Source organism: Benincasa hispida, chromosome 12 (assembly GCF_027475165.1).
Source record: "Benincasa hispida cultivar pf3 chromosome 12, pf3_genome.v1.1, whole genome shotgun sequence".
NCBI classification, from domain to species: Eukaryota; Viridiplantae; Streptophyta; class Magnoliopsida; order Cucurbitales; family Cucurbitaceae; genus Benincasa; species Benincasa hispida.
Genome location: NC_143489.1, coordinates 7,254,810 through 7,279,293, shown reverse-complemented (window position 1 = coordinate 7,279,293; position 24,484 = coordinate 7,254,810). Strand labels below are relative to the sequence as shown.

The window sequence follows — 24,484 nt, the reverse complement described above, 5'->3', positions numbered from 1 at the left end:
GTTTGGGGTACCAAATGAGCTCCGTTTCAGAAACTGTCCGCGCACACGAATTTTTCTCATCGTTTTGAACCCCTGTGTCCGTTTTTAGATTTTCGCCCACCGGAAAGTTCACATGCAAATATTGGGCCTCGAGAACCCCCTCCGGGTCTGATAACCGTTTAGGGCATCAAAATAGTTTCGTTCCCCAAACCGTCTGCGCGCACAGCTTTTTCTCATCGTTCTGAACCCCTGGATTCGTTTTCAGATTTTCGACCGCGGAAAAGTTCACACACAAAAATTAGGACCCGAGGCACCCTCGCCGGGCCCGATAGCCATTTAGGGCACCAAACAAGCTTCCCAAAACCGTCGGCGCGCACGGATTTTTCTTATCGTTCTAAACCCCTAGGTCCGTTTTCAGATTTTCGCGCGCCGGAAAGTTCGGGAACAAAAATTGGGCCCCGAGGCACCCCCGCTGGGCCCGATAGCCATTTGGGCACCAAACGAGCTCCGTTCGAAAAACCGTTTGCGCACACGATTTTTTCTCTTCGTTCTAAACCCGTGCGTCCGTTTTTCAATTTTCTCCCGTCGGAAAGTTCGCGCCCAAAAATTGGGACCCGGGCACCTCGACCGGGCCCGATAGCCGTTTGGGGCACCAAACGAGCTCCGTTCCCAAAACCGTATGTGCGCACAACTTTTTCTAATCGTTCTGAACCCCTGGGTCCGTTTTCAGATTTTAGCCCGCCGAAAAGTTCACACACAAAAATTGGGCCTCGGGGCACCCCGCCGGGCCCGATAGCCGTTTGAGGCACCAAATGAGTTCCGTTCCCAAAACCGTCTTCGCGCATGGCTTTTTCTCATCGTTTTGAACCCTGGGTCTGTTTTCAGATTTTCGTCCGCCGGAAAGTTCGCACAAAAAAATTGGGCCCTAGTGCACCACGTCGGGCCCGATAGCCGCATGGATTACCAAACGAGCTTTGTTCCCAAAATCGTCTGCACGCACGGCTTTTTCTCATCGTTCTGAACCTCTGGATCCGTTTTCATATTTTCGCTCGCCGGAAAGTTCGCGAACAAAAATTTGGCCTCGGGAGACCCCCACCGAGTCCGATAGCCGTTTGGGGCACCAAACGAGCTCCATTCCCAAAACCCTCTGCGTGCTCGGCCTTTTCTCATCGTTCTGAACCCCTGGGTTCGTTTTCATATTTTCGCTCGCCGGAAAGTTCGCGCACAAAAATTGAACCTAGGGCACTCCCATCGGGCTCGATAGCCATTTGGGGCACCAAACGAGCTCCATTCCAAAAATCGTCTGTGCACACGGTTTTTTCTCATCGTTCTGAACCCTTGGGTCCGTTTTCAGATTTTCGCCCGTCGGAAAGTTCGCACACAAAAATTGGGCCTCGGGGCACCCCCGCCAAGCCCGATAGTCGTTTGGGGCACCAAACAAGCTCCATTCCCAAAACCGTCTGTGCGCACGGTTTTTTCTCATTGTTCTGAACCCCTGGGTTTGTTTTCAGATTTTCGCCCGCCGGAAAGTTCGTGCACAAAAATTGGGCCCCGGGGCACCCCCGCCAAGCGCTATAGCCGTTTGGGGTACCAAACGAGCTCCGTTCCCAAAATTGTATACGCGCACAGCTTTGCCTTATCGTTTTGAACCCCTGGGTCCTTTTTCAAATTTTCGCCCGCCGGAAAGTTCGCGCATAAAAATTGGGACCTGGGAGACCCCTGCCGCGCCTGTTAGCCGTTTAAGGAACCAAACGAGTTCCATTTCCAAAATCCTCTGCGCGCACGGCTTTTTCTCATCGTTCTGAACCCCTGGGTCCGTTTTCAGATTTTCGCTCGACGGAAAGTTCGCGCACAAAAATTGGTCCCAAGGGCACACGCATCGGGCCCGATAGCCATTTGGGGTGCAAAACGAGGAACGTTCCAAAAACCGTCTGCGCGCACGACTTTTTCTCATCGTTTTGAACCCCTAGGTCCGTTTTCAGATTTTTGCCCACTGGAAAGTTCGCACATAAAATTTAGGCCCCGGGCACCCCACCGGACCTAATAGTCGTTTGGGGCACCAAACGAGCTCCGTTCCAGAAACCGTCTAAGCGCACGGATTTTTCTCATCGTTTTGAACCTTTGGGTCCGTTTTTATATTTTCGCCCGTTGGAATGTTTGCGCCCAAAAATTGGGCCTCGTGCCACCCCCACTGGGTTCGATAGCCGTTTGGGGCACCAAACGAGCTCCGTTCCCAAAACCGTCTTTGCGAACGGCTTTTTGTCTTCGTTCTGAACCCCTGGGTCCGTATTCAAAGTTTTGCCTATCGCAAAGTTGACACACAAAAATTGGGCCACGGGGCATCGCACCGGGCCCTATAGTTGTTTAGAGTACCAAATGAGCTTCGTTCCAAAAACCGTCTGTGCGCACGACTTTTTCTCATCGTTCTGAACCTCTGGGTCCGTTTTCATATTTTTGCCCGCCGGAAAGTTCGCACACAAAAATTGGGCCCTAGGACATCTCTATCGGGCCCGATAGCAGTTTGGGGCACCAAATGAGCTCTATTGCCAAAATCGTCTGCGCGCACGACTTTTTCTCCTCGTTCTGACCCCTGGGTTCGTTTTTTCAGATTTTCGTCCGCTGGAAAGTTCGCGCATAAAAATTGGGCCCCGGGTCATCCCTGTCGAGCCCTATAGCTGTTTGGGGCATCAAACGAGCTCCATTCCAAAAACCGTCTGTGCGCACAACTTTTTCTCATCGTTCTGAACCCCTGGGTCCATTTTTAGATTTTCGCCCGTTGAAAAAGTTCGTGCACAAAAATTGGGCCCCGAGGCACCCCCACCGGGCCCGATAGCCGTTTGGCGAACCAAACGATGTCTGTTCCCTAAACCGTCTGCACGCACAGCTTTTTCTCTTCCTTCTAAACCCCTGCGTCCGTTTTAAGATTTTCGTCCGTCGGAAAGTTCGCGCACAAAAAGTGGGTCACGGGGTACCCCAGTGGGCCCGATAGCCGTTTGGGGAACCAAACAAGCTCCGTTCCCAAAACCGTCTTTGCGCACGACTTTTTCTCATTGTTTTGAACCCCTGGGTCTGTTTTCAGATTTTCGGCCACTAGAAAGTTCACGAACAAAAATTAGGCCCCAAGGCATCCCGCGGGGCCCGATAACCGTTTGGGATACCAAACGAGATCCTTTCCCAAGACCTTCTGCGCGTACGGATTTTTCTCATCGTTCTGAACCTCTGGGTTCATTTTCAGATTTTCGCCCACCGGAAAGTTCGTATACAAAAATTAGGCCCGATAGCTGTTTGGGGCACAAACCTAGCTCCGTTTCCAAAATCGTCTACGCACACGGCTTTTTCTCATCGTTCTGAACCCCTGGGTCCATTTTTAGATTTTTGCCCACCGGAAAGTTCGCGCATAAAATTTGGGCCCCGGGGCACCCCCGCCGGGTCTAATAACCATTTGGGGCATCAAACGAGGTCAATTCCCAAAACCATCCGCACGGCTTTTTCTCTTCGTTCTTAACCCCTGGGTCTGTTTTAAGATTTTCGCCCGCCGGAAAGTTTGCGCAAAAATCGGGCCTCGAGAAACCACCGTCGAGCCCGATAGCCATTTGGGGCACCAAACGAGCTCCATTCCCAAAATTGTCTGCGCGCACGTCTTTTTCTCATCGTTTTGAACCCCTAGGTCTGTTTCCAGATTTTCGCCCACTGGAAAATTCGCGAAGAAAAATTGGGCCCCGAGACACCCCCGCTAGGCCCGATAGCCGTTGGGGCACCAAACGAGTTCCGTTCTCAAAACCGTCTTCGTGCACGACCTTTTCTCATCGTTTTGAACCCCTGGGTTCGTTTTCAGATTCTCGCCCGCCGAAAAGTTCGTGCATAAAAATTAGGCCCCGAGGCACCCCGCCGGTCCTGATAGCCATGTGGGGCACCAAACGAGCTCCGTTCCCAAAACCGTCTGCGCGCACGACTTTTTCTCATCGTTCTGAACCCCTGGGTCCGTTTTCAGGTTTTTGCCTGCCGGAAAATTCGCGAAGAAAAATTGGGCCCCAAGGCGCCCCGCCGGGCCCAATAGCCGTTTGGGGCACCAAATGAGCTCCGTTCCCAAAACCGTCTACGCGCACGGCCTTTTCTCATTGTTCTGAACCCCTGGGTCTGTTTTCATATTCTCGCCCGCCAGAAAGTTAGCGCACAAAAATTAGGCCCTAGGCACCCCTCCGGGCCCGATAGCCATTTGGGGCACCAAACGAGCTCCGTTTTCAAAATTTTCTGCACGCACGGCTTTTTCTCATCGTTTTGAACCCCTGGGTCCGTTTTGAGATTTTCGGTCGCCGAAAAGTTCGCGCACAAAAATTGGGCATCCATCCTCGCTAGATGTTATCAAACATTGAATTAAACTTTGTAACCCAATTTATAATATAATTAAATTTATTAAAAATAAATTAAACGTAATTTTATTGTAAGTAAAATAAATATTTGTTTAAAGTTTTAACTATTGGTGAGTTAATTCGATTCAAATTGAACTATTTCTAAGTGATATGATCAACCAAGCCAACTTATAAAGTTTTATTTGTTTCTATTTAATATATCTACATAATTCAACCAAAATGGTATAAATTAGACTGGATTGGTTATAATTGTTGGCTCATCAAGTTTTATTTACACCTAATATATAATACATTGTTAAATAATTAGTAATTTAATTACACCCAATCCTTTTTAAGAAAAAATAAGCTAATGAATAATTAATTAGTAAGGGTAATTTTCATTCACTACAATTAAGTTTTTTTTTAGAAAAAACAATATATAGAAAAATATTTAAAATTAATCAAACTCAACCAATACTTGTATTAATGTGGTCCATTTCAATATTATAATTAATGTATGTCACAAATGTAAATAAATGGTTATATCAAGATTCTGTCTAGACCTACTTAAATGGATTTGGAATCCTTTATTGTCCAACTACAAATTTTGACTCTCTATTATTCTCAACCACATTGTGTATTATATGATATCTACGAGTGGTATATATATACTATGCTATTATTTAAGAGTTGATTCTTTTAATAAGATAAATAAATAGTATTTTGATCATGGTAGAAGAGGAACAATTCGGAAATACTAAAGCACACTTAGTTCAACTGACATGTGGTATGTATTTTTAATCAAGAACTTCGTAGTTCGAATCTTCCACCTCCTGTTGTACTTAAAAAAAATACTTAGAAATAAACCTTCCTTATTTTTATTTGGTTACAAATTAGAAATAATGAGATTAGCTGGATTTATAGACCGTCAATTGCTTAGTCCGTCCATTTAAGCTATAATTCACGATTTCATAATATTATTGCTTTTGTTTTTTTCAATATAAATGAAGCAAATTTTATAAGAACATGAAAGAGGAAGAGAATTTTACTCAAAATGTCATTCTATTAATATCGGTAGGAAAAAAGGCCAACCATTTACAAATTGATCCAGAGCTAACTACATCTCTCTTTTTTTTTTTTTTTTCTTTTTCCATCTTCAAATATTTATTTGTCTCAAGATTACACGAGAGAGAAAACTTGATGATTTGTTAGACAAAAAGGGACAACTCTTTAGTTATCTCATAGTGTTGTAATTCATCGTTAAACTCTATCAAACAAAGGTAACGTGTTGTGTATACCATAATAAGAGAAAACTTTTTTAATGTGCTAAAAAGTAAAAAGATAAATGATTACCGAAGAGAAAGTTTCAATAGTCCATTGAAATAAAATTTAAAAAGTAAAGAATATATACCGCGAATATAAAGAGGGAATATATGAATAAAATTTTTCATAGAAAAAAAATCCATGTATTACTTTTATAGAGATGAACTTTGGCCTAATATATTCCATTTAATCCAAACCACTTAGGATATATATAAATATATATATATATTTATTGAAGAAAAGAAATTAGTTTGGGAAATTAAAGGAAATTGGTGTGGTGATGCCACTTTTAGAAGCTCTTGTAGGCTATGGCCAAAATGCTTGTGAAAAAATGGGGTCGGACCACCTTCACGTGAACACTTTCTCTTGTCTTCCATCTCTAATAATTAAATGGATACCAATACCATTAATTAGTCTTTATACTTTAAAATATTCATAAATTTAATTCATATATTTTTAAATTTTTATAAAATTTTGGTTAAAATATTATTTTATTCTCTATCATTTAAAGTTTATTCAATTTTATTCATTATAATTTCAATTATCTAATTTTAATCCATATACATTTAATAAATCTTAATATTTAGTCTCTCAAAGTCAGTTTTTACAAAAATTGATTAAATAATTATTATAAATTTCATAAAGAAAATATAATATATGAATATGTTCTCAAATTTTTTTTTAGTAAAAATGCTAATAGATTACATTTAAAAAAAAACCAACAATATACTAGTAGTGAGAACTAAATATAAGATTGACTAAAATTAAACAAGTATAGTGATTAAAATTGAACAAACTTTATCGTAAGAGTTTTCATTAAAAAAAACATACTATATATGAATAGCTTCACAAATTTGATAGAAGGAAGGTTAGTTAATAGAGACTAAACTTTGTAATTTTAAATTGGAAGTATGAAATAAAATATAATTTATACCCTCTTTGAAAAAAAGATGTGAGGGAGAAAAGCCCTTTTATATTTTCCAACCTTAAATGATTCATAGGTTGAAGCATTTTCTCTGTGTGAATGGAAAAAATAGAGGGGAGCACTTTATGAAACTTTGTGTGATGATTTGTCACAGGTGAGGAAATATATGATATAAAAATTAAAATTAAAAGAAATATCAACGTCAAACAATATATTTCAAGCTCTTTTATCATATTTTCACTCAAAGATATGAAAATGTGTGTATGCTTGGAAGTTAAGCACATATAAATATATGCATTTATATAGTGAATTGTAAATATATTGTCTTCTCTGTTGTTTCAAAAGTTCTTTGTGAGTTTATTATAAATAGAGAATTAAAAATGATAAATGGTTTTTTTTTTTTTTTTGTCATTTGTGAGGTGGATAATTTTAGAATATGACGACAACCTACCAACATTTTGCTAAAAGTTTAGATAAAAGATCTCATGTAGTTAGCTTGATAATAAGTACAACAGAAAAAATTAAAACACGAACATCGAATATCAACATAACTCTATGGTTAAGATATCTCTACTTTCTTTTCCTTAATAGTCATAGATTCGAATTTTGATCTACTAATGTTGTTCATGTTCTCAAAAGAGAGAAAAAGGAATAAAGTTAAATAACAAATTTGATCCCTATGATTTAAAGAAAATTAGAATTTAGTCCATTGATTTACGATTAGAATTTAATCTTCATAACTTTTTTTTTTTTATAAAACCTACTTAAAGGATTATTTATAAAAAAATTTATCAAATTATAAAGAATAAATTTTAGGGATTCAATTATAATTTTCTCATATTAGATTTATAATTTAACCAAAAATTAAAGAGCAAATCAATGTGCAAAAGTAAAAGCTGAAAATGGAACCAAAATCATGTGACTCTCCAAGAGTTGATATGAGACAAAAGCTTCCAAAACCTTGGATATAGATATTGAAGTGGGGGATAAAATAATGAAGGTAAAAGAAATGACAAAAATAGAAAATAAATAAATAAAATAAAATTACCTCTTGTGATCTTTTTGCTTGGAGAAGCTATACAATAATCATGGGCAATTAATAATCACAATGCACTTTATTGTAAAAATTAAAAAATTAAAAAAATCTCATCTTATTGTCACATTATACAAAAAGAGATAAAGTGGATATTGATTTATCAAATAAAAATCTATATTCACATGATTAAAAACAAGTCAAAATAAAATCTATCTCGTTTTGTTTAAGGGAATAAATCCCATGAATGCTAAATCATAGCTTTGATTTATTTAGTGTTACTTTTAAATTATTTTCCAATTTTATATACGTGTAATTTAATTTATTTAATCATTCAAAATGGTTTCCCTATCACAAAGAGTTTGGTTGTAAAATTGTTGAGTAAGACGTTAATGACACATTTGTACTCTTAAGTATCATGTTTTTTTTTTTTGACACATCTCATTAATAAAAAGGATGGTTAAGAGTTTGTAAAGCATGTTGATGATCGTAATCAGTTTGATGTTTTGTGTGATGGGAGGGGGGGGACTCGTTGGCATTGGCGCTAGTGCAAGCAAATCCTGATCCGTTGTCTGTTATGGATGAGATGTTCGAAAGTTTGGGCAAAGGCCCAGTGGGAGGTGGTAGGTGTGATTTCTTGTAAGGTTCATGATTTGGTATTCCTAGAATGTTAGGGGGTTGAATGACCCTGTCAAATGTAGGGTGGTGGCAAACTTTTTGGCTTCCTCCTCTGTTACTTTCTGTTGTTTGCTTGATACGAGGGTTCGTCACGAGAATTTTGGTATAGTGATGGATAGGGTTGGTGATGCTTGGAGTTGTGTGTGTAGCTATAGTGTGCGGAGAGTTGGGAGGATTTGGGTGATGTGGCGGAAGAGTGTCTATGATTTTTCTATTGATGTTAGTAAGGATCAGTTCATTTCTGGAACCTTAGTGGATATTGTATCTAGTGCTAGGGTACATATTGATGTTGTATATGCCTCTAATCACATGAGCGAGAGAAGGAACTTGTGGTCTCAGTTGATTGATGTGTGTGCCTCGTGGCAGCTTCCTGGAGTTGTTTTGGGGGATTTTGATGTTATTTGTAGTAATTCGGAGGATTTTGGTGGTTGTCCTAACTTGAGAGAGATGGAGGAGTTGATGGGGTGTTACTAGAGGCATATCTGGTTGAGTTGGGTTTGACAGGTAACTGGTTTACCTGGACTAGTAAACTTCAGGGGAATGGTATCTTGTGCCAGTTAGATCGATGCTTGTCTAATGAGGCATGGAAGGTAGCTTTTCCGTATTCGGAGGTTAGGATTGGTCAGTGGGGGATTTCTGATCATAGCCCTCTTCTGGTTTCTACAAGGGAGACGAGGAGTAGGCCGCCTCATATGTTTCGTTATTTTTCTCATTGGTCAGAGGCAGAGAGTTTTATTGATACTATCAGGTCAGTGTGGAGAAGTCTGAGGATGTGTCTTCTATGGTTAGCTTTGTACGAAATTTGAAGGCAGTGAAGCGGTTTTTTGTGCATCATTTGGTAGGTGTATCTCTGTGTTAGCTGATGAGGTGCGGGTGGCCAGGCAGATTATGAAGGCTGCTCAGGATGAGGTAGAAAGGGATCCTACTTTAGAGTCGGTGTATGCGGAGGCGGCTCGAGCCACTGAGGTGTTTTGGTTAGTGGCGAGATTGGAGAAGGCGTCGCTCCGACAGAAGGCCAGGGTGAGGTGGCTGGAGTTAGGTGATATGAACACAGCTTTTTTTCATCATTGTGTTCGTTCTCGTCGTAGTTTATTTACGGTCGTGGATGCTGGGCGGGCTCGCCAGACGGTGCATGATAGGGTGGTAGGGGTGGTGGTAGAATTCTTTGGGGTTGTTTAGGGGCTCATCCTGTGAGGTATAGGGATCTTACTGCCCGAATTGAGGATATTATGTAGTTCAGCTGGTCCGAGGAGGGGGTGGAGGCACTTGGTCGGCCAGTGAGTTGGGAAGAGATTCAGAAGGCTTTATTCTCGATGAAATCTGGGAAGGCTCCTGGGCCTGATGGGTTTTCGGTGGATTTTTATAGAGCTGCTTGAAGTGTGGTTGGGAATGGTTTCTGTGACGCTGTGCTGGATTTTTTTTAGACTTATTACCTGCCTAGTGGAGTTAATTCTACTGCTATTACTCTCATCCCAACGAGGCGGGGAGCTGAACATATGGAGGAGTTTCATCATATTTCTTGTTGCAATGTTGTGTATAAGTGTATCTCGAGGATCTTAGCTGAGAGATTAATGCGTTTGTTCCGGGTAGGTCTATTTTCGATAACATTTTATTGTGTCAGGAGCTTGTGGGGAGCTATAAGGAGGGCAGAAGGAAGCCGCATTGTGTGATTAAGGTAGATCTTTAGAAGGCGTACGATTCAGTAAATTGGGATTTGCTGTTTGTTGTGTTATTGTCTATAGATACGCCCCTTCAGTTTGTTAGTTGGGTGAAGGCTTGTGTTACTTCGCCTAAGTTCTTTGTGATGATTAATGGTTCCCTTGAAGGATTTTTTCCTGGTAGGAAAGGGTTGAGGCAGGGGGATCCGTTGTCTTTTTTTTTTATTTGTGATGGTGGTGGAGGTCTTGTCTAGGTTGTTGAATATACCTCCTGTGTGGTTTAGGTTCCATGATCGGTGTAAGCGTTTGGGCCCGACTCATTTGGTTTTTGCAAACAATTTGATGATTTTCTGTGCAGCTGAGAAAGATTCTTTGGAGTTTGTGAGGCAGGTCCTGGCAGATTTTGCAGGGTTGTCTGAGTTAGTTGCAAATGTTGGGAAGAGTTCCATGTTTGTTGCAGGTGTGAAGTCTGGGGAGGCAGAGGAACTAGCTGCGTCTATGGGTTTCTCTCTTGGTTCGTCGCTTGTTAGGTATATGGGTTTACCTTTATTGGCAGGTCAGTTGAAGGATGTGATTGTACGGCTTTGATACAGAGGATTACAGCTCGTATTAGAAGTTGGGCAACACGATCACTCTCCTTTGCTTGGAGGTTGCAGCTTGTTAGGTCTGTTTTACAGTCCTTTCAGGTGTTTTGGTGTAGCATCTTTGTGTTTCCTACGTGTGTAACTCATGAGGTTGATCGTCTGTTACATAATTATTTATGGAAGGGTAGTGCAATGAGTCGGGGTGGTGTATGGGTGGCGTGGGATGAGGTGTGCTTGCCGTTGGGAGAGGGGGGTTGGGTGTGAAGCATGTGGCCTCTTGGAACCAGGCTGCTATTATAAAGCTGCTCTGGCTTCTCTTAATTAAATCGGGGTCACTATGGGTGGCATGGGTAGAGGCGTATGTTTTTTGTGGACGGATGTTGTGGGCTGTTCGGAGTGAGGTTGGGAGGTCTTGGTGCTTGAGGGCTATCTTGCGAAGTAGAGATAGATTCAAGCATCTGGTTCATTTGATGATCGACGATGGATGGTCTTGTTTTGTTTGGTGGAATCCTTGGCTGCCAGAGGGAGCGATTTGGATTCATACGGGTCTATGGTGGTTTATGATGTAGGGAGTAGTTTGGAAGTGCGGGTGTCGGAGTTCATGGATGGTAAGGGAGGTTGGAGGTGGCCTACAGTGTCTTGGGAGCTACTTGAGATTTAGGGTCTTATCCAGGCAGTAGGGCCTCGGGTGAGGCAGGAGGATTATTAGGTTTGGGTGTCGGATATTAGTGGTCGGTTTTCTATTGCTAGTGCATGGGAGAGTATGCGTCCTCGTCGTCCTAGGGTGTCTTGGGCTAGTGTTTTGCGAGCGGGGGGTGGTATTCTGCATCACTCTTTCTGTGCGTGGTTAGCTGTGAGGGACAGGTTGGGTACGTAGGATTGGTTGAGGAGTTGGGGTGTGTTGTCAAAGGGGGTGTCTTCTGTGTGGGGGAGGTGTGGAGTCGTGGGATCATTTATTTTTTGAGTGTGAGTTTGGGAGAGAGGTGTGGTCTAGTGTGTTGCGTCAGTTGGGTTCGTCGCATCGGGTGGCAGGTTGGGATGTAGAGTTGAGTTGGTTGTGCCGAGTGGGGTTGGGTAAGTGGGTGCGAAGTAAGTTGTTCCGTGTTTTCTAGTCTTCCATATACTACATCTGGCAGGAGCGTAATCGGCGGCTGCATGAAAGTCGACCGAGGTCGGTATCTGCTTTGGTTCACCTTATGGTCTCTACGGTTCGTGCTCGTGCTGCTTCCTGGCGGGTTGACCTTCTTGGTCTTATCTAGTGTGTTTACAAATGTTTTTTCTTTTTGAACTTTATGTTGTTCTCTGTTTTGTTGTTGTCCCTAGTTTATGGGGTTTTGGGTTCTTTTCTTTACCTTTCTCCCTGGTGGTTTGCGAGTTTGCATTTACGTGTGGTTTTATTCTGGTTTTATCTTATTGGTTTTGTTGCCATGTCTCTGCGTGTGCTTTGTTGCTTTGATGTCTTGATCCCGGACTGTGGGATCCCCCTTGTTGTTGTATAATAATATCACTTATTCTAAAAAAAAAATCAATAAATAAAATAAAATAAAAGATATTTAAAAGCACATAAATATAAATTGAAGCACATATATAACTAAATATATAGTTTTATTTATTTTTTTTAATACAACAAATGGGTAGGAAGATTTAAACATCTACCCTCAAGAGAAATTGTATTTGTAAATTGCCTTTGAACTATACTTAGTGTGGCAAAAAATAATATTAACAACCATTTTTTTACAATTAAAAGTCATAGATATATGGGTTTTTTTTTTAACACGAAAACTAAATGGGAGTAAGGGTTAAAATTGTAAAGGTGAAAAATCATTTTTTGATCCCTCAACCTTACTAAAATAACAATTTAGTCCATTTAATGTGCTATAACATAATGTTAATAAGATGGCCTTTTAATGTACCATTTTTTTTAAAAAAAAAAATTGGAACTTGGAAAGTTTTTCAATGTATTATTTTGCAAGAGAAAAAAAAATGTTTTTATATTTGATTAATTACCTATGGTGAGTGGAGGGATATAATTTTATAATGGACAATAATTAAAGGGACCCATTCACAAGAAATTGGAGAGACATTATTTGGAGGAAGACCATGATTTCATGTTCCTTAGGAAGCATCAAACAGGCTTTTTTTTCCCTTTTTTTTTTTTTTTTTTTTGGTTACACTCTTCTTTACACTTCCTTCCAAAGTGGGAAAAAAAAAAAAAAAGAGAGAGAGGAGGAAGAAGAAATCCCCAAAATATTACTATTTCATCAATCATGGCCCTCCAAAAGCAATTTTTTGCAGATTTATACAAAGCTGTTAAATCTTAAGTTATGTCTATGAATTATTATGCTCTTCAAAAATATAAAAATAGGAATACTTTACTTGTTACAGTTTAAAGTGACAATTTCCTTCTATTGCTAATATAATATGTATCTTCAATTAAGAGGTTAAAATTTTTCATTCTACTTTGTTATTGAACTATTAAACAAATTATTATTTTGATGCAGGTTAATAGTCTTAACACAACATATGGACAGACTATTTAATTGGCAAAGGTTAGACCATACGAATTTTTCAAAAAATGAATTATGTCGAGAACTTGTAATTAAAAGAATATTAGGTCTGTTTGGATTGACTTAAGAAAAAAGTATTTTTCAAAAATCGCATTTTTATTTAAATATTTTTTATAAAAACTATTTAAAACACACTTTGAAAACTATTTTAAGTGGTTGTCAAATACTACATTTTTTTTTCAAAACGACTTATTTTTAAATTAAACACTTGAAAATACATTCCAAACACATCCTTATTATTTACAAGAATTAATTAATTTGACTTCAAATTTATTCATTGTTATTCTTTTTTTTTAATTCAACATGTGTGATGAGGTGGAAGATTCGAACCTTTGACATTTTGATTGAAGGCATTGAACTAATAAAAGACATTGAGAGTTATAAAGAAAAAGAAAGTTTATATTGATGGTGTAAGAGAAAAGTGCCCGCATGTACTTTAACATCTCAATTGATCTTAAATACCTTTGTTTTTTTTTTTCTTCTCAATTTTATGCTTTATTTGGGATTATTGTAGCTTTTAAAATAATGGTTGGTAGTTGTGTTTATAGAAAAATCAGCTATAGATAGAAATAAAAGAGTATTTGGAAAATTTTAATTTTAAATTAGAAAAAACTAGTTAGGGTGTTTGGTAAATTAATACTAAATTAATGTAATTTAGTTATATAATTATTTAAAAATATATATGATTTGACTTGCAGCCATCGTTGTTTAACTAAAAAAAATGAAATATCTTTTTAAGAAAATTGTTATAAGAATTTGGACCAAATAAAATTTGGATAAACGTGAGAAAATAAATTAATGAAATGAAAATTTGAGATAGAAAGGGAAGATACCAAAATTTTTAGGAAAGCTAGAATCTAAAACCTCCATCAAATAATTTTTGCACGTTAGAACAATTTTAAAAATGATTGTGAGTAGATTAATAACTAAATTATCTTACCAAACAGCCTAGGTCGCTAAGATTATCTTAAAATAACTTTTTAAGATTTCAAAACCAATCCCAAACGGACATTTTATATTGTTATTTATAAGTAAAAACATATACGCTCTCAATGACTAAGAGAATCTTAGTTTTTTAATATAGATTGAGACTATATAGTAAACTTTTACTTTTTTATATTATATATGGTGTATATGCAGAAAGGGATTTCAATTTTTTCATTTCAAATTTTTAAAAATTTATAATAGAGCAATCTAATTTGAGGTAAATGAATTTACATGAGTTAGCCTATGATACGAACGAATAAGAGAAAGAAGGGCAAAGAAATTTTATATAGTGTGACAAATTAAAGGGGGCATGTGCCAGCATTTTTCTATGGTACAATTATATAAGCGTGGGGTCTAATTTCTTTTAATAAAATTTGGCATAATTGGCATATTGCTAGGCCCCTTTTGCATTCATTTATCCGTGCCCAAATTTGGGCTTTGTCTCTTTAGGAGTGACCTTCTCTAATTTTATTTCAAAGCTTTTATTAATGTTCTTTTAAAAAAAAAGTTTTACTAAACTATGATGCATGAATTCTCAAAATTATTGGCTAAAGTTTGGAATATATATATATATACTTCTAGGAAGCCCAAAGAATAGTTTTCAATATAGAATCGTTACAATTTAACAGAAAAAATAATTTTTATACTCTTTTACTGTTAAAACTTTAACTCAAAATTTTAAAGTTTATACAAGACTATTATATATGTTAAACTTTAATTTTTATCTTAAATTAGCAAATTACAACATCAAACTGATAACTGACAAATCTGAAATTTAATAAATTAAAAAATTAGCCTCAAAATCAATTTAATAAGAAAAGTCGATTGTCTAGGGAAAAAAATCCTTTAATAGTTGTATCAATTTAAAGAAGGGTTAATTTATCCATTTAAATCTTAAATTTTTACAAGTATATTAATTTTCATCTTCCTTCAAATTTTATTTTAAAATCAATATATTGGACTAGACCTTCAATCCATTAAACTCTTAAATTATCACAAATGCATGAATTAAACATGATGAAGGAATCCGAATGGTGACTTTGGGCGTGCAACAATTCTTAGTGGTGGATTTAGACTGTATAATAACTATTCGTGTTTTATCAGGAGAGGAAGAGGTACTAACCTTCGTCAAATCTTTAGCTGAGGAGATCGGGGTGTTAGGAGCTCATCTTGATCTTCAGTTTCGTCATATTCAAAATTTAGTTATTAATGATTTGGCACGTTGGGTAGCAGTTTAATCTCAATCTCATTATTCGAGGATCATTTTCCTATTTGGTTATGTTGTCTTGTGGAGGTTGATATGGTCAATTAATCTTTGTGTTTTATTGTGTTTGACTACAAAAAAAATCAATTTAAACTCATCATTGAGATTACTTTTGAAAAATATCCATGCATCAATTCTTACATTCATATATATTTTTTCAAATGTTGGACAACAGATTAATAAAATGAACGATTAAAATTGATACACGGATGATTTTTAAAATTTAGGAGTTTAATTATTTTTGAAAAAAAATAATTTAGTAATTTTTTTTATAGAAAAAATGAGTAGGGTAAACCTTGAAATAAAAACGTGATATTGATAGCAACATAAATTACTAAAATGGGAATAAAGTCCGTGAAAAGTGGCTGACGTGGAGCTCTTACCGACAGGGTTAGTGTCACGTGGACTTCTCCTGATTTACAACGCCGACCTTTCATTCACGCTCACCTCATGACTCTTTTTAAAGTCAAAAACCCTGCTTTCTTTCTCTTCCATCCATTTCTCTTTCTTTATTATTTTTCAATTTAAAAGAAAAAAAAAAATCCTTCTCCTAATTTTATATTTATATACTTTCAATTTATTAAACATATATATCATTCATAAAAAAAAATTAGTCTATAATCAATCTATAGTGTTTAACAATTTGGTATTTGTAATTTCGACATTATAACCATTTACTCTTTCAACTTGACTAATTAATAATTAAGTATATCAATTTTAGAATTTGTAAGAATTTAATTTATATTATAAAAATATATGTCAATCGATTAGGGACTACATATATTTATAAATATAAAGGCTAAATAATTAGCTAATAAAAATCAAAACTTAATTTCAAGCCTAATTATATATATGCTAACTCAACATATGGAGATGAGAGTTGGAGCCTGATTTTTTTAGTTGATTACATATGGTATAATGTCATTTTCTGATAAAACAAAAAATTAGACTTTTTACTGAAAAGAAATCAAAGTAATTATTTTAATTATAGTTTTCTAGGTATATTATGTTTAATTATTTAACAGAATTATCACTAGACATGGTTTTTTCTTTCTTTTTTCATTTTTCATTCGCATTTAGAATAGAAATTCGAATTTGAAAAATCCCCATAAATTAAGGATGTGTTTGGAATACATTTTTAAGTGTTAATTTAAAAAATAAATCATTTTAAAGAATTAGTGTTTTTTGACAGCACTCAAAATAGTTTTTCAATTGTATTTCAATTAGTTTTTATCAAAAGTTTAAATAAAAATGATTTTTTTTCAAAAATATTATTTTTTCTCAAGTTAATCCAAACGGACCCTAGATGTTAAGTTTGAAATGGACCCAAAATTTTGTTAAAGATTGCTAAAAGACCTAATGACAAAGGCCAAAGTTAATATTTTGTTGAAATTTCAGGCCTCTTTTAGTAACCATTTTGTTTTTTAAAATTAAACTTTTAGACACTACTTTTACATCCAAATTTCTTCCATTTTGAGAACTAAAAAAAAAAAAAGTAGTTTTTGTCTTTGAAATTTGGCTAAGAATTCAAACATTGTCCTTAAAAAAGACGCAAATTATTATAAGAAATATGGATAAAATATATTTAATTTTCATAAACAAAAACAAAAAACTAAATGATTATCAAACGTGGCCTTATTATCTAAATTAAGGTTTGAATATTTGAATTGTATCTAAAAATTCTTTTATTAATTCTGAAAATAGAAATAAAGTCAATGTATTTATTTATTATGCAAAAAGATACTAGTTGTATTAAATCAGTGTAATGGTGTATTTGGTAACTTTTTAAGCATTTAATTTAGAAAATAAGTCATTTTGAAAAAAAAAATAAAGTATTTAATAACTACTCAAAATAATTTTTAAAGTCGAAACACTTTGTTTTTTTTTATATAAAAAAATTTAAATAAAAATGATTTTTTCAAAAAAAAAAAAAACATTATTTTCTCTAGTCAAATTCTAATTAAAACTCAATAACTCTTTGATTAAGTTGATTTTTTCTTACGAAAAAAGAATTATTTGAGTGATGTTTCTTCAAAGCCTAATTAGACATATTATGACTATATGATGATTGATTAAGAACTAAAAGCAACCTTATGATCCAAAAAAAGAAAAAAGAAAAAGAAAGTTAACCTTGCTTTTTAATAAGATAATTAAATTAATATATTCAATAAACTAAAATAGAAACATTGTTTTCAATCTAGAAAATCATATTGTTACATCAAAGTAGGCTCATTTTTTCAAAAATTTCGTCCAAAGAAATTTGGATAAGTCTACACAATAGAAAAAACATGGTGTCACCATCACACTTCCTCCAATATTCAATACATCAAGCATATGAGATATCAAAATATAGTAAATCTAATTAAATCATAGACATTGTTTTCATTCATATTTGGATCTAATCTAATTCAAATAAAACAAATATTTCAAATCATATATAATAATCCATATATATGTCAAGTATATTGTAGCACTTGTCGGTAATTTTTTTTCTTAGAAAAATAATAATGCAAATTCTCAAGAGTAATACTTTAATATAAGATTTAAAATCTCGATTCAATACCTAACGATCCAAATATTTTTGGACATTTGCATATACTCGGCCTCGTCCCCTTTTAGTATGGGGTTACTTGCAAAAGTGAATACTATATCTACAAATCAATATAGATCATTTTTAGTATGTTTTTGTTCTCACTCACCTATATTCTAGAAAAAAAATTCAAATGATCATTCTTTATTATATATTTGTTTTAAATCAAGTACTTAATTTCAGTAGTGTGCTAATTTCTCCAAAAGATGATGTTAGTGCCCGACATTCCTTATTTTGCTTGTAATATCTACATGCTCTATGTCAAAAATCTCTAATATTGTTACCTCATCTTTGACTAAATTGGCGTGCATATAACTCATTCGGTTTTGTTCGTAATATAGTTTAAGCCGCTATTCTCTTTTCTTTTTATTATAGTCTATATGCTTTGAGTGAAGAGGATAGCTTTAAAGAATGGAAAATAATAGAAGAAAAAGGTTAAGAGGGTATTGAAGAAGAAAGAGAAAGCAAATGGAAAAAAAAAATTAAAAAGGAGTTTGGTCATAGATTTAAGTAGAGAAGAAAGAAGAAATGAAAAAAAAGAAGGGCGTAATAGAGTATAAATAAACGGTTTTCATCTATATACTAACGGTAAGCATTTTTTAACTTCTTTTAAAGGTTAAAACAGTATATACGTAACTTTTGAAGGTTCAAAAGTATTATCGAAACTAAATGCAAAATTTGAAGATGTAAATTAATAATTTTTGTCCATATACTCGTAGCAATTACATTTTAAACTCCTTTTTTAAAATTTAAAGTTCTATTGCAATATCTGAAAATTTAAAGAAATTATTGAAATAAAGTACAAAGTAATGATATTTGTTATAATTTAATCTATAATTCAGTGATAAAGTGTTTATAAAAGAAAAAAAAATCATAAACCAACGTCAACGTTTGTAGATCGGTTTTTTAGACTCCCAAAGAAGCATTAACCACTCTTCCTCGTGAAACCAACGTTTTTGTATTAAAAAAAAGAGAACTTTTTTTCTTGGGGATGTAATTGTAAATATGTGAAGTTGTTGGGCAGAAGAGGAATTACATGTGCTTCAATTCAATTTGTCATTTTCAAAATATTAAAATATATATAAGTATATATAAATTTAAAACAATTGTTTCATTTTATTTCATTTTTAGACCGTTGGAAATGGCTCCCTTACGTTACGTCCCTTGTGTCGTCGTCCCATCGGCGCCCGGCAAACCTGCTTTTTTTTAAAAACAAACAAACAAAAAGCAGAATGACCAGAATGCCCTCCCCCATTCTTTTTAATTCGAGGCTAGAGCTACATATAAAATAATTTTCTATTATACTTTATTATTTGTTGTTAATATATCTGTAAATCAAAGGGTTTAATATCGATGTTAAATATTCATGAATATCTCCAACATATTTTATTAATATTTATAAAACATAAAAATGTCATATATTTAGTCCATAATGAACATGAATACTAATAACAATATCTATAACTTAATTTGGAAGTAAAAGTAACTTAATAATTAATTTAAATATTTTTTTTGAAATTCGTGATTTATAAAAATATATGTCAATATCGATATTTTGTCGATTTATACGTAAAATTGAAATGTTGATATCAATATTTTAAGCTTTGATTCTTAGAAGATATAATATTATTATACAAATCTATTATCGGAAGAAAATTGAGACTTAGAATGATATACAATGACTTGGAACATTAATTAGGACCTAACACACCGCTATATTGTAATAGTTACTATCGTAGTCATTTCATATCTCAATTTTTATCTTAAATTCTAATGAATTTCTACTTTAAAAGAAGTTTTGAAGCATTTATGTAAGGTTCGTAATATTACAGCTTTGGAAGGAATATGATTTGTTTAAAACATATGACAAAGTTGAGATTTTTCTTAGCCAATATATAAGCGTTCAAAGAATTTGGTACCTTGTAAAAATGTAGTTCATAAATTTTATTCTATAATAATTTATTATTTTAATTTTAGTATGTAACAATTTAGTATGTCTATGAAAAATTCTGTAGCTATTCATTTTATGTTGTGAAAATACATTTAATTTAAGGAATTTTGTGATATAATGTAAATTGATAAAAGATTAGATACTAAATGTGTTTAGGTTAAACAAGAAATGCTAAACTATAGCTCTTAATTTTGATTGGATTCTCAAAAGTACAAATTAGACGGTTACAAATTTGAAAATTATGACTATAATGTTACATGCTAATGTTCCATTTACTCATTTAAAAATATATGTATGGACTAAATTCTTATAAATTAAAGCTTATGATTGAATTATTATTAATATGAAAGTTCAAAATCAAAAGTATTTTTTAATCTATAAAATATAATGACCAATTTGACCATTGTTGAATAGATAAAATACCTATTATTACCTTTTAAAAGATCAATGATTTGATATCCACACAAGTAGCTCAACGAGATTATTTTATGAAGTTGTATTGATTTAATAAATCATGGTAGTTATAAAATTTAAAATTAGTTTAGTTGTCAAAATATGTTGAATTGATGTAGTATTAAATTTATCTTCACCCATTAACTTAGGCTTTTGGGGTCAATCAATGATTTAATATGGTATCAGAGTAGGTGATCCAGGGAGGTTATGTGTTCAAACTCCTGCAATGTTATTTTCTCCCCAATTAAAATTAATTTTCACTTGTTAGCCCTTTCCCTTGGGTTTATAAAATCAAATATCACGTGGATGGGGAGATTGAACGTCTCACATCTTGTAGTTTTTGGCAATCACTAGATTGAGGGTATTGACTACAACGAGGCATTTGCTCTAGTGGCAAAAATAGTAATCGCATAAGTTTTTTTTTTTTACAATTGCAGCTGCAAAAAAAGGGAACTACATCAGATGGATGTTAACAATGCCTTTGTCCATGGTGATCTCAATCAGGAGGTGTACATGACATTACCACCTTGGTTTTACTAGTAGTAAGTTAGGTATAGTGTGTCATCTAAAAAAATCTTTGTATGGCTTACATCAAACTCCGAGATGTTGGTTTGCAAAGCTATCTGCTTCATTGAAGAAATATGGATTCATTCAATTTTATTCAGATTATTCGCTCTTTACATCGCATCAGGGACAAGTTCAACTTAATGTACTAGTATATGTTGATGATCTAATTATTTCTAGTATCAATTTTGTCATTATCGCTTCATTTAAGAAGTATTTAGATGAATGTTTTCACGTGAAAGATTTAGGCAATTTGAAATATTTTCTTGGCATTGAGGTTGCTCGGAATAAAGAGGGTATTTTTCTTTGTCAACGAAAGTACACTCTTGACATTATTTCAGAGATGGGGCTTTTTGGAGCTAAACCTGTAGGGTTTCCAATTAAGCAAAACCACCACCTAACATTGGCTACTAGCACTTTATTGACAAATCCTGAATAGTATCAACGTCTCATAAGATGTCTCATATACTTGTCATTTACACAGCCGAACTTGGCATATGTGGTGCTTATTTTGGCTCCATTTATGCAAGCACCACGACAATAACGTTGAGATGTGCAGTTCGTACATTTCGTTATTTGAAAAATAGTCTAGGCCAAGGGATCTGCCTCCGCTCCAACTATGATCTTTTTCTATTAGGTTGGTGCGATTCAGATTGAGCCATTTGTCCCTAAACTTGTTGCTCTCTCTCAGGTTGGCTTGTTTTTCTTGGTGGTTTTCCTATCTCTTGGAAATCTAAGAAGCAACAAAGGGTGTCTTGTTCGTCCATAGAGGCCGAGTACCTCTCCATGGATTTTATTACTTCTGAAATTAAATGGCTTAAAACATTACTTGGGAGTCTTCGAGTGGATCATTCTCATGCCATAAATTTATTTTATGATAGTAAATCAACATTACATATTGCTCAAAATCCAGTTTTTCATGAACGCACAAAACACATCAAGGTGGATTATCATTATGTTCAGAATGACACCATTAGTACACATCATGTTTCTAGTAACGAACAACTTGCAGATATCTTTACGAAGACATTAGGAAAATAACAATTTCTTTCTCTTCTTCACAAGTTAAAGTATGTGGATATTCGTGATCATCATGTTCCAACTTGAGGGGAGGTATTAGGAGATATTTCCATGTTTACTTTGTATATATTTTCCTTATTTAACTTGGTTTGTATTCTAGGTTTAATAAATAATAGGTTGTATATATTTGCATATGAGGCTTAATGAGAAATCGAGGAAACGGCTTTCTTGACAAAATGAAATCTCTAGCAATCCATTTAGAAACCTTACATCTAAAGTGTATTTGGTAACATGTTCATTTTTAATTTTTAATTTGAAATTTAGACTAGTTTCCTCCCAAAATTTAATTCATTGAAGAAATACTTCAGTTCCTAGTTAAATTCTAAAAACAATTTTTTTTTTTTTTAGTTTTAAAAATTTGACTTGAATTTTGAAGACCTCATTCGGTATCGTTTCGGTTTTTGAAAATTAAGCCTATAAACACTACTTCCACATCCAAATTCCTTCAATTATTATTTATTTTTTACCAATGATTAAAAAAATCAAGCCAAATTTTGAAAACTAAAAAAAGTAGTCTTTAAAAACTTGTTTTTATTTTTGAAATTTGACAAAAAATTCAACCATTATACTTGAAAAAGATGCAAATCATTATAAGAAATGAAAGTAAATAGACTAGGGTTCATTTGGGTTGAATTAAGAAAAAAAATATTATTCAAAAAGCTCATTGTTATTTAAACATGTTTGATAAAAACTGATTAAAATATACTTTAAAAACTATTTTAAGTGGTTACCAAACGTTACAATTTCTTTCAAAATCACTTATTTTTTAAATTAAGCACATGAAAATATATTCTAAACACACCTTTAATTTTCAAGAACCAAAAATTAAAAACAAAATAGTTATTAAACTGGATCGAAAACATTAATTTAGAGTAAATATTAAAACATAAAAATTTATGAACAGAAATAGCTATTATATACTTAATTAAGAAAGAAAAACAAGACAAAACTATTATCAAACAAGAATTTTAACTTACTACCTTTCAAATATTTGTTTGGTACATAACCATTGTGTAAATAAATAATATACAAGAATTTTCAATATTTCTACCAATTAATTTATAAAGAAAAACCTAACTCCAACAATTGAAAATGATATGTTTACTTTATCCATATTTTAGTCACCAAAACAAAAATTTGAAAGTGACAAAAATAAAATATTTTTTTTCCCTCTAATGTTGTATATTTAATATTAAAACTAATATTAAACATTTTCCCTTGGGATTAAATTATTGTAAATTTTTTGTTTGTTTTTTATAGGGTCAAAAGATAGATGAAAAAGGTGAAATTAAAGGAAGAAATCTACGGTTGCGCATGGGACAAGGAAATAAAAGTAGGCTCTCCTAATCATATCAACTCAAAAGAATCCTATGATATTTTATTATTTTATCTTCTCACATTCATTTTTTTAAAATTTAATTTAGTCAAAGAAATAGCTATATAAATAATTAATTAGGGATAGTGCTATTTTTGCTAACCAAATTAACGGTTGTTAAAGGCTACAATTTATTAAGAATTTGATTGAAAATAGCATCTAAGGACATCAATGGAAATGAAATAATTGGAATGAATACAAGAAATGCATTATCTAAAGCACAATTGATATCATTTACGGCTACATAAACATTTGAGTTTTTACTTAATCTATTGGCATACTTGTTGTTTCGATAAAATTATCTTCACATAAATATAATACAAAACAGCTCGAGTTTTGTCAAAATGAACTTATCTCAACGATAATTTACATATCATTTTTCTTTGGAGGTTGAAGGTTCGATCCCCCTATCCTTTACACCTATTGTACTAAAAAAAAACTAAAGTTTTTCTTCATGACTCAATTTAAGAATCTCTAATGTAGTTTGGATTCGGTTCATACTCTTTTAGAAAAAAAAAATTGTTATTTATATATCTAAAATTTTCTCTGGGTAAACTTCTTAATTTGACAAAAATTAATCTTACATAAGTAGATTCTTCCATTATCCATCTCACTACGGTAATGATAATATTATTTTTGATCGATTGATGTGATGGAATGAGTAGTTTTTCTCGAGTGAAGTTGTATATAGAATGGACGTCTTAGTCTTTATAATTTTCTCTCTTATTCTCAATGCTTCCCTATTACTCTTCATCTCTAAATTACCGGATAATTTTTACTCATTTTGTGATGGAGTGGATCACTTCATTAACCCCAAAAAAATGAGGCAAAAACTACCATATTTACTAATTAAAATTGTAGGATCAATAAAATATTTAAAATTGTATATTAGTTAATAACGAAGAAAAAACCCGTCTCAATGAAACATTTATTTCCCCTTATTTTCTATTCCCAATTATGGTTAAAAGTTGAAATCTCAATTTCACGGAAAATGTCGAAAGATACATCAAATAAATAAAAGCTTGAAGAAAATATATATTTATAAAAGAATAAGAAAAGCAAAAAGTTCATTAAATTAATAAAACAACATTTAATTTTAAAAATTTTAAAAGTTAATATAGGAT

The 24,484-nt window shown here is 33.8% G+C and overlaps 1 protein-coding gene across 1 annotated transcript; it reads left to right on the top strand.

Moving 5' to 3' along the window:
* The first annotated feature begins 8,186 nt into the window (after positions 1–8,186).
* On the top strand, positions 8,187–10,533 carry LOC150031738 (uncharacterized). The gene is made up of 8 exons (XM_090308262.1): positions 8,187–8,248; positions 8,311–8,690; positions 8,792–9,035; positions 9,130–9,415; positions 9,523–9,639; positions 9,712–9,829; positions 10,030–10,135; positions 10,230–10,533. Exons 1-8 carry the CDS (start codon positions 8,187–8,189, stop codon positions 10,531–10,533), a joined length of 1,617 nt encoding a protein of 538 aa, XP_090164388.1.
* Positions 10,534–24,484: the final 13,951 nt, after the last annotated feature.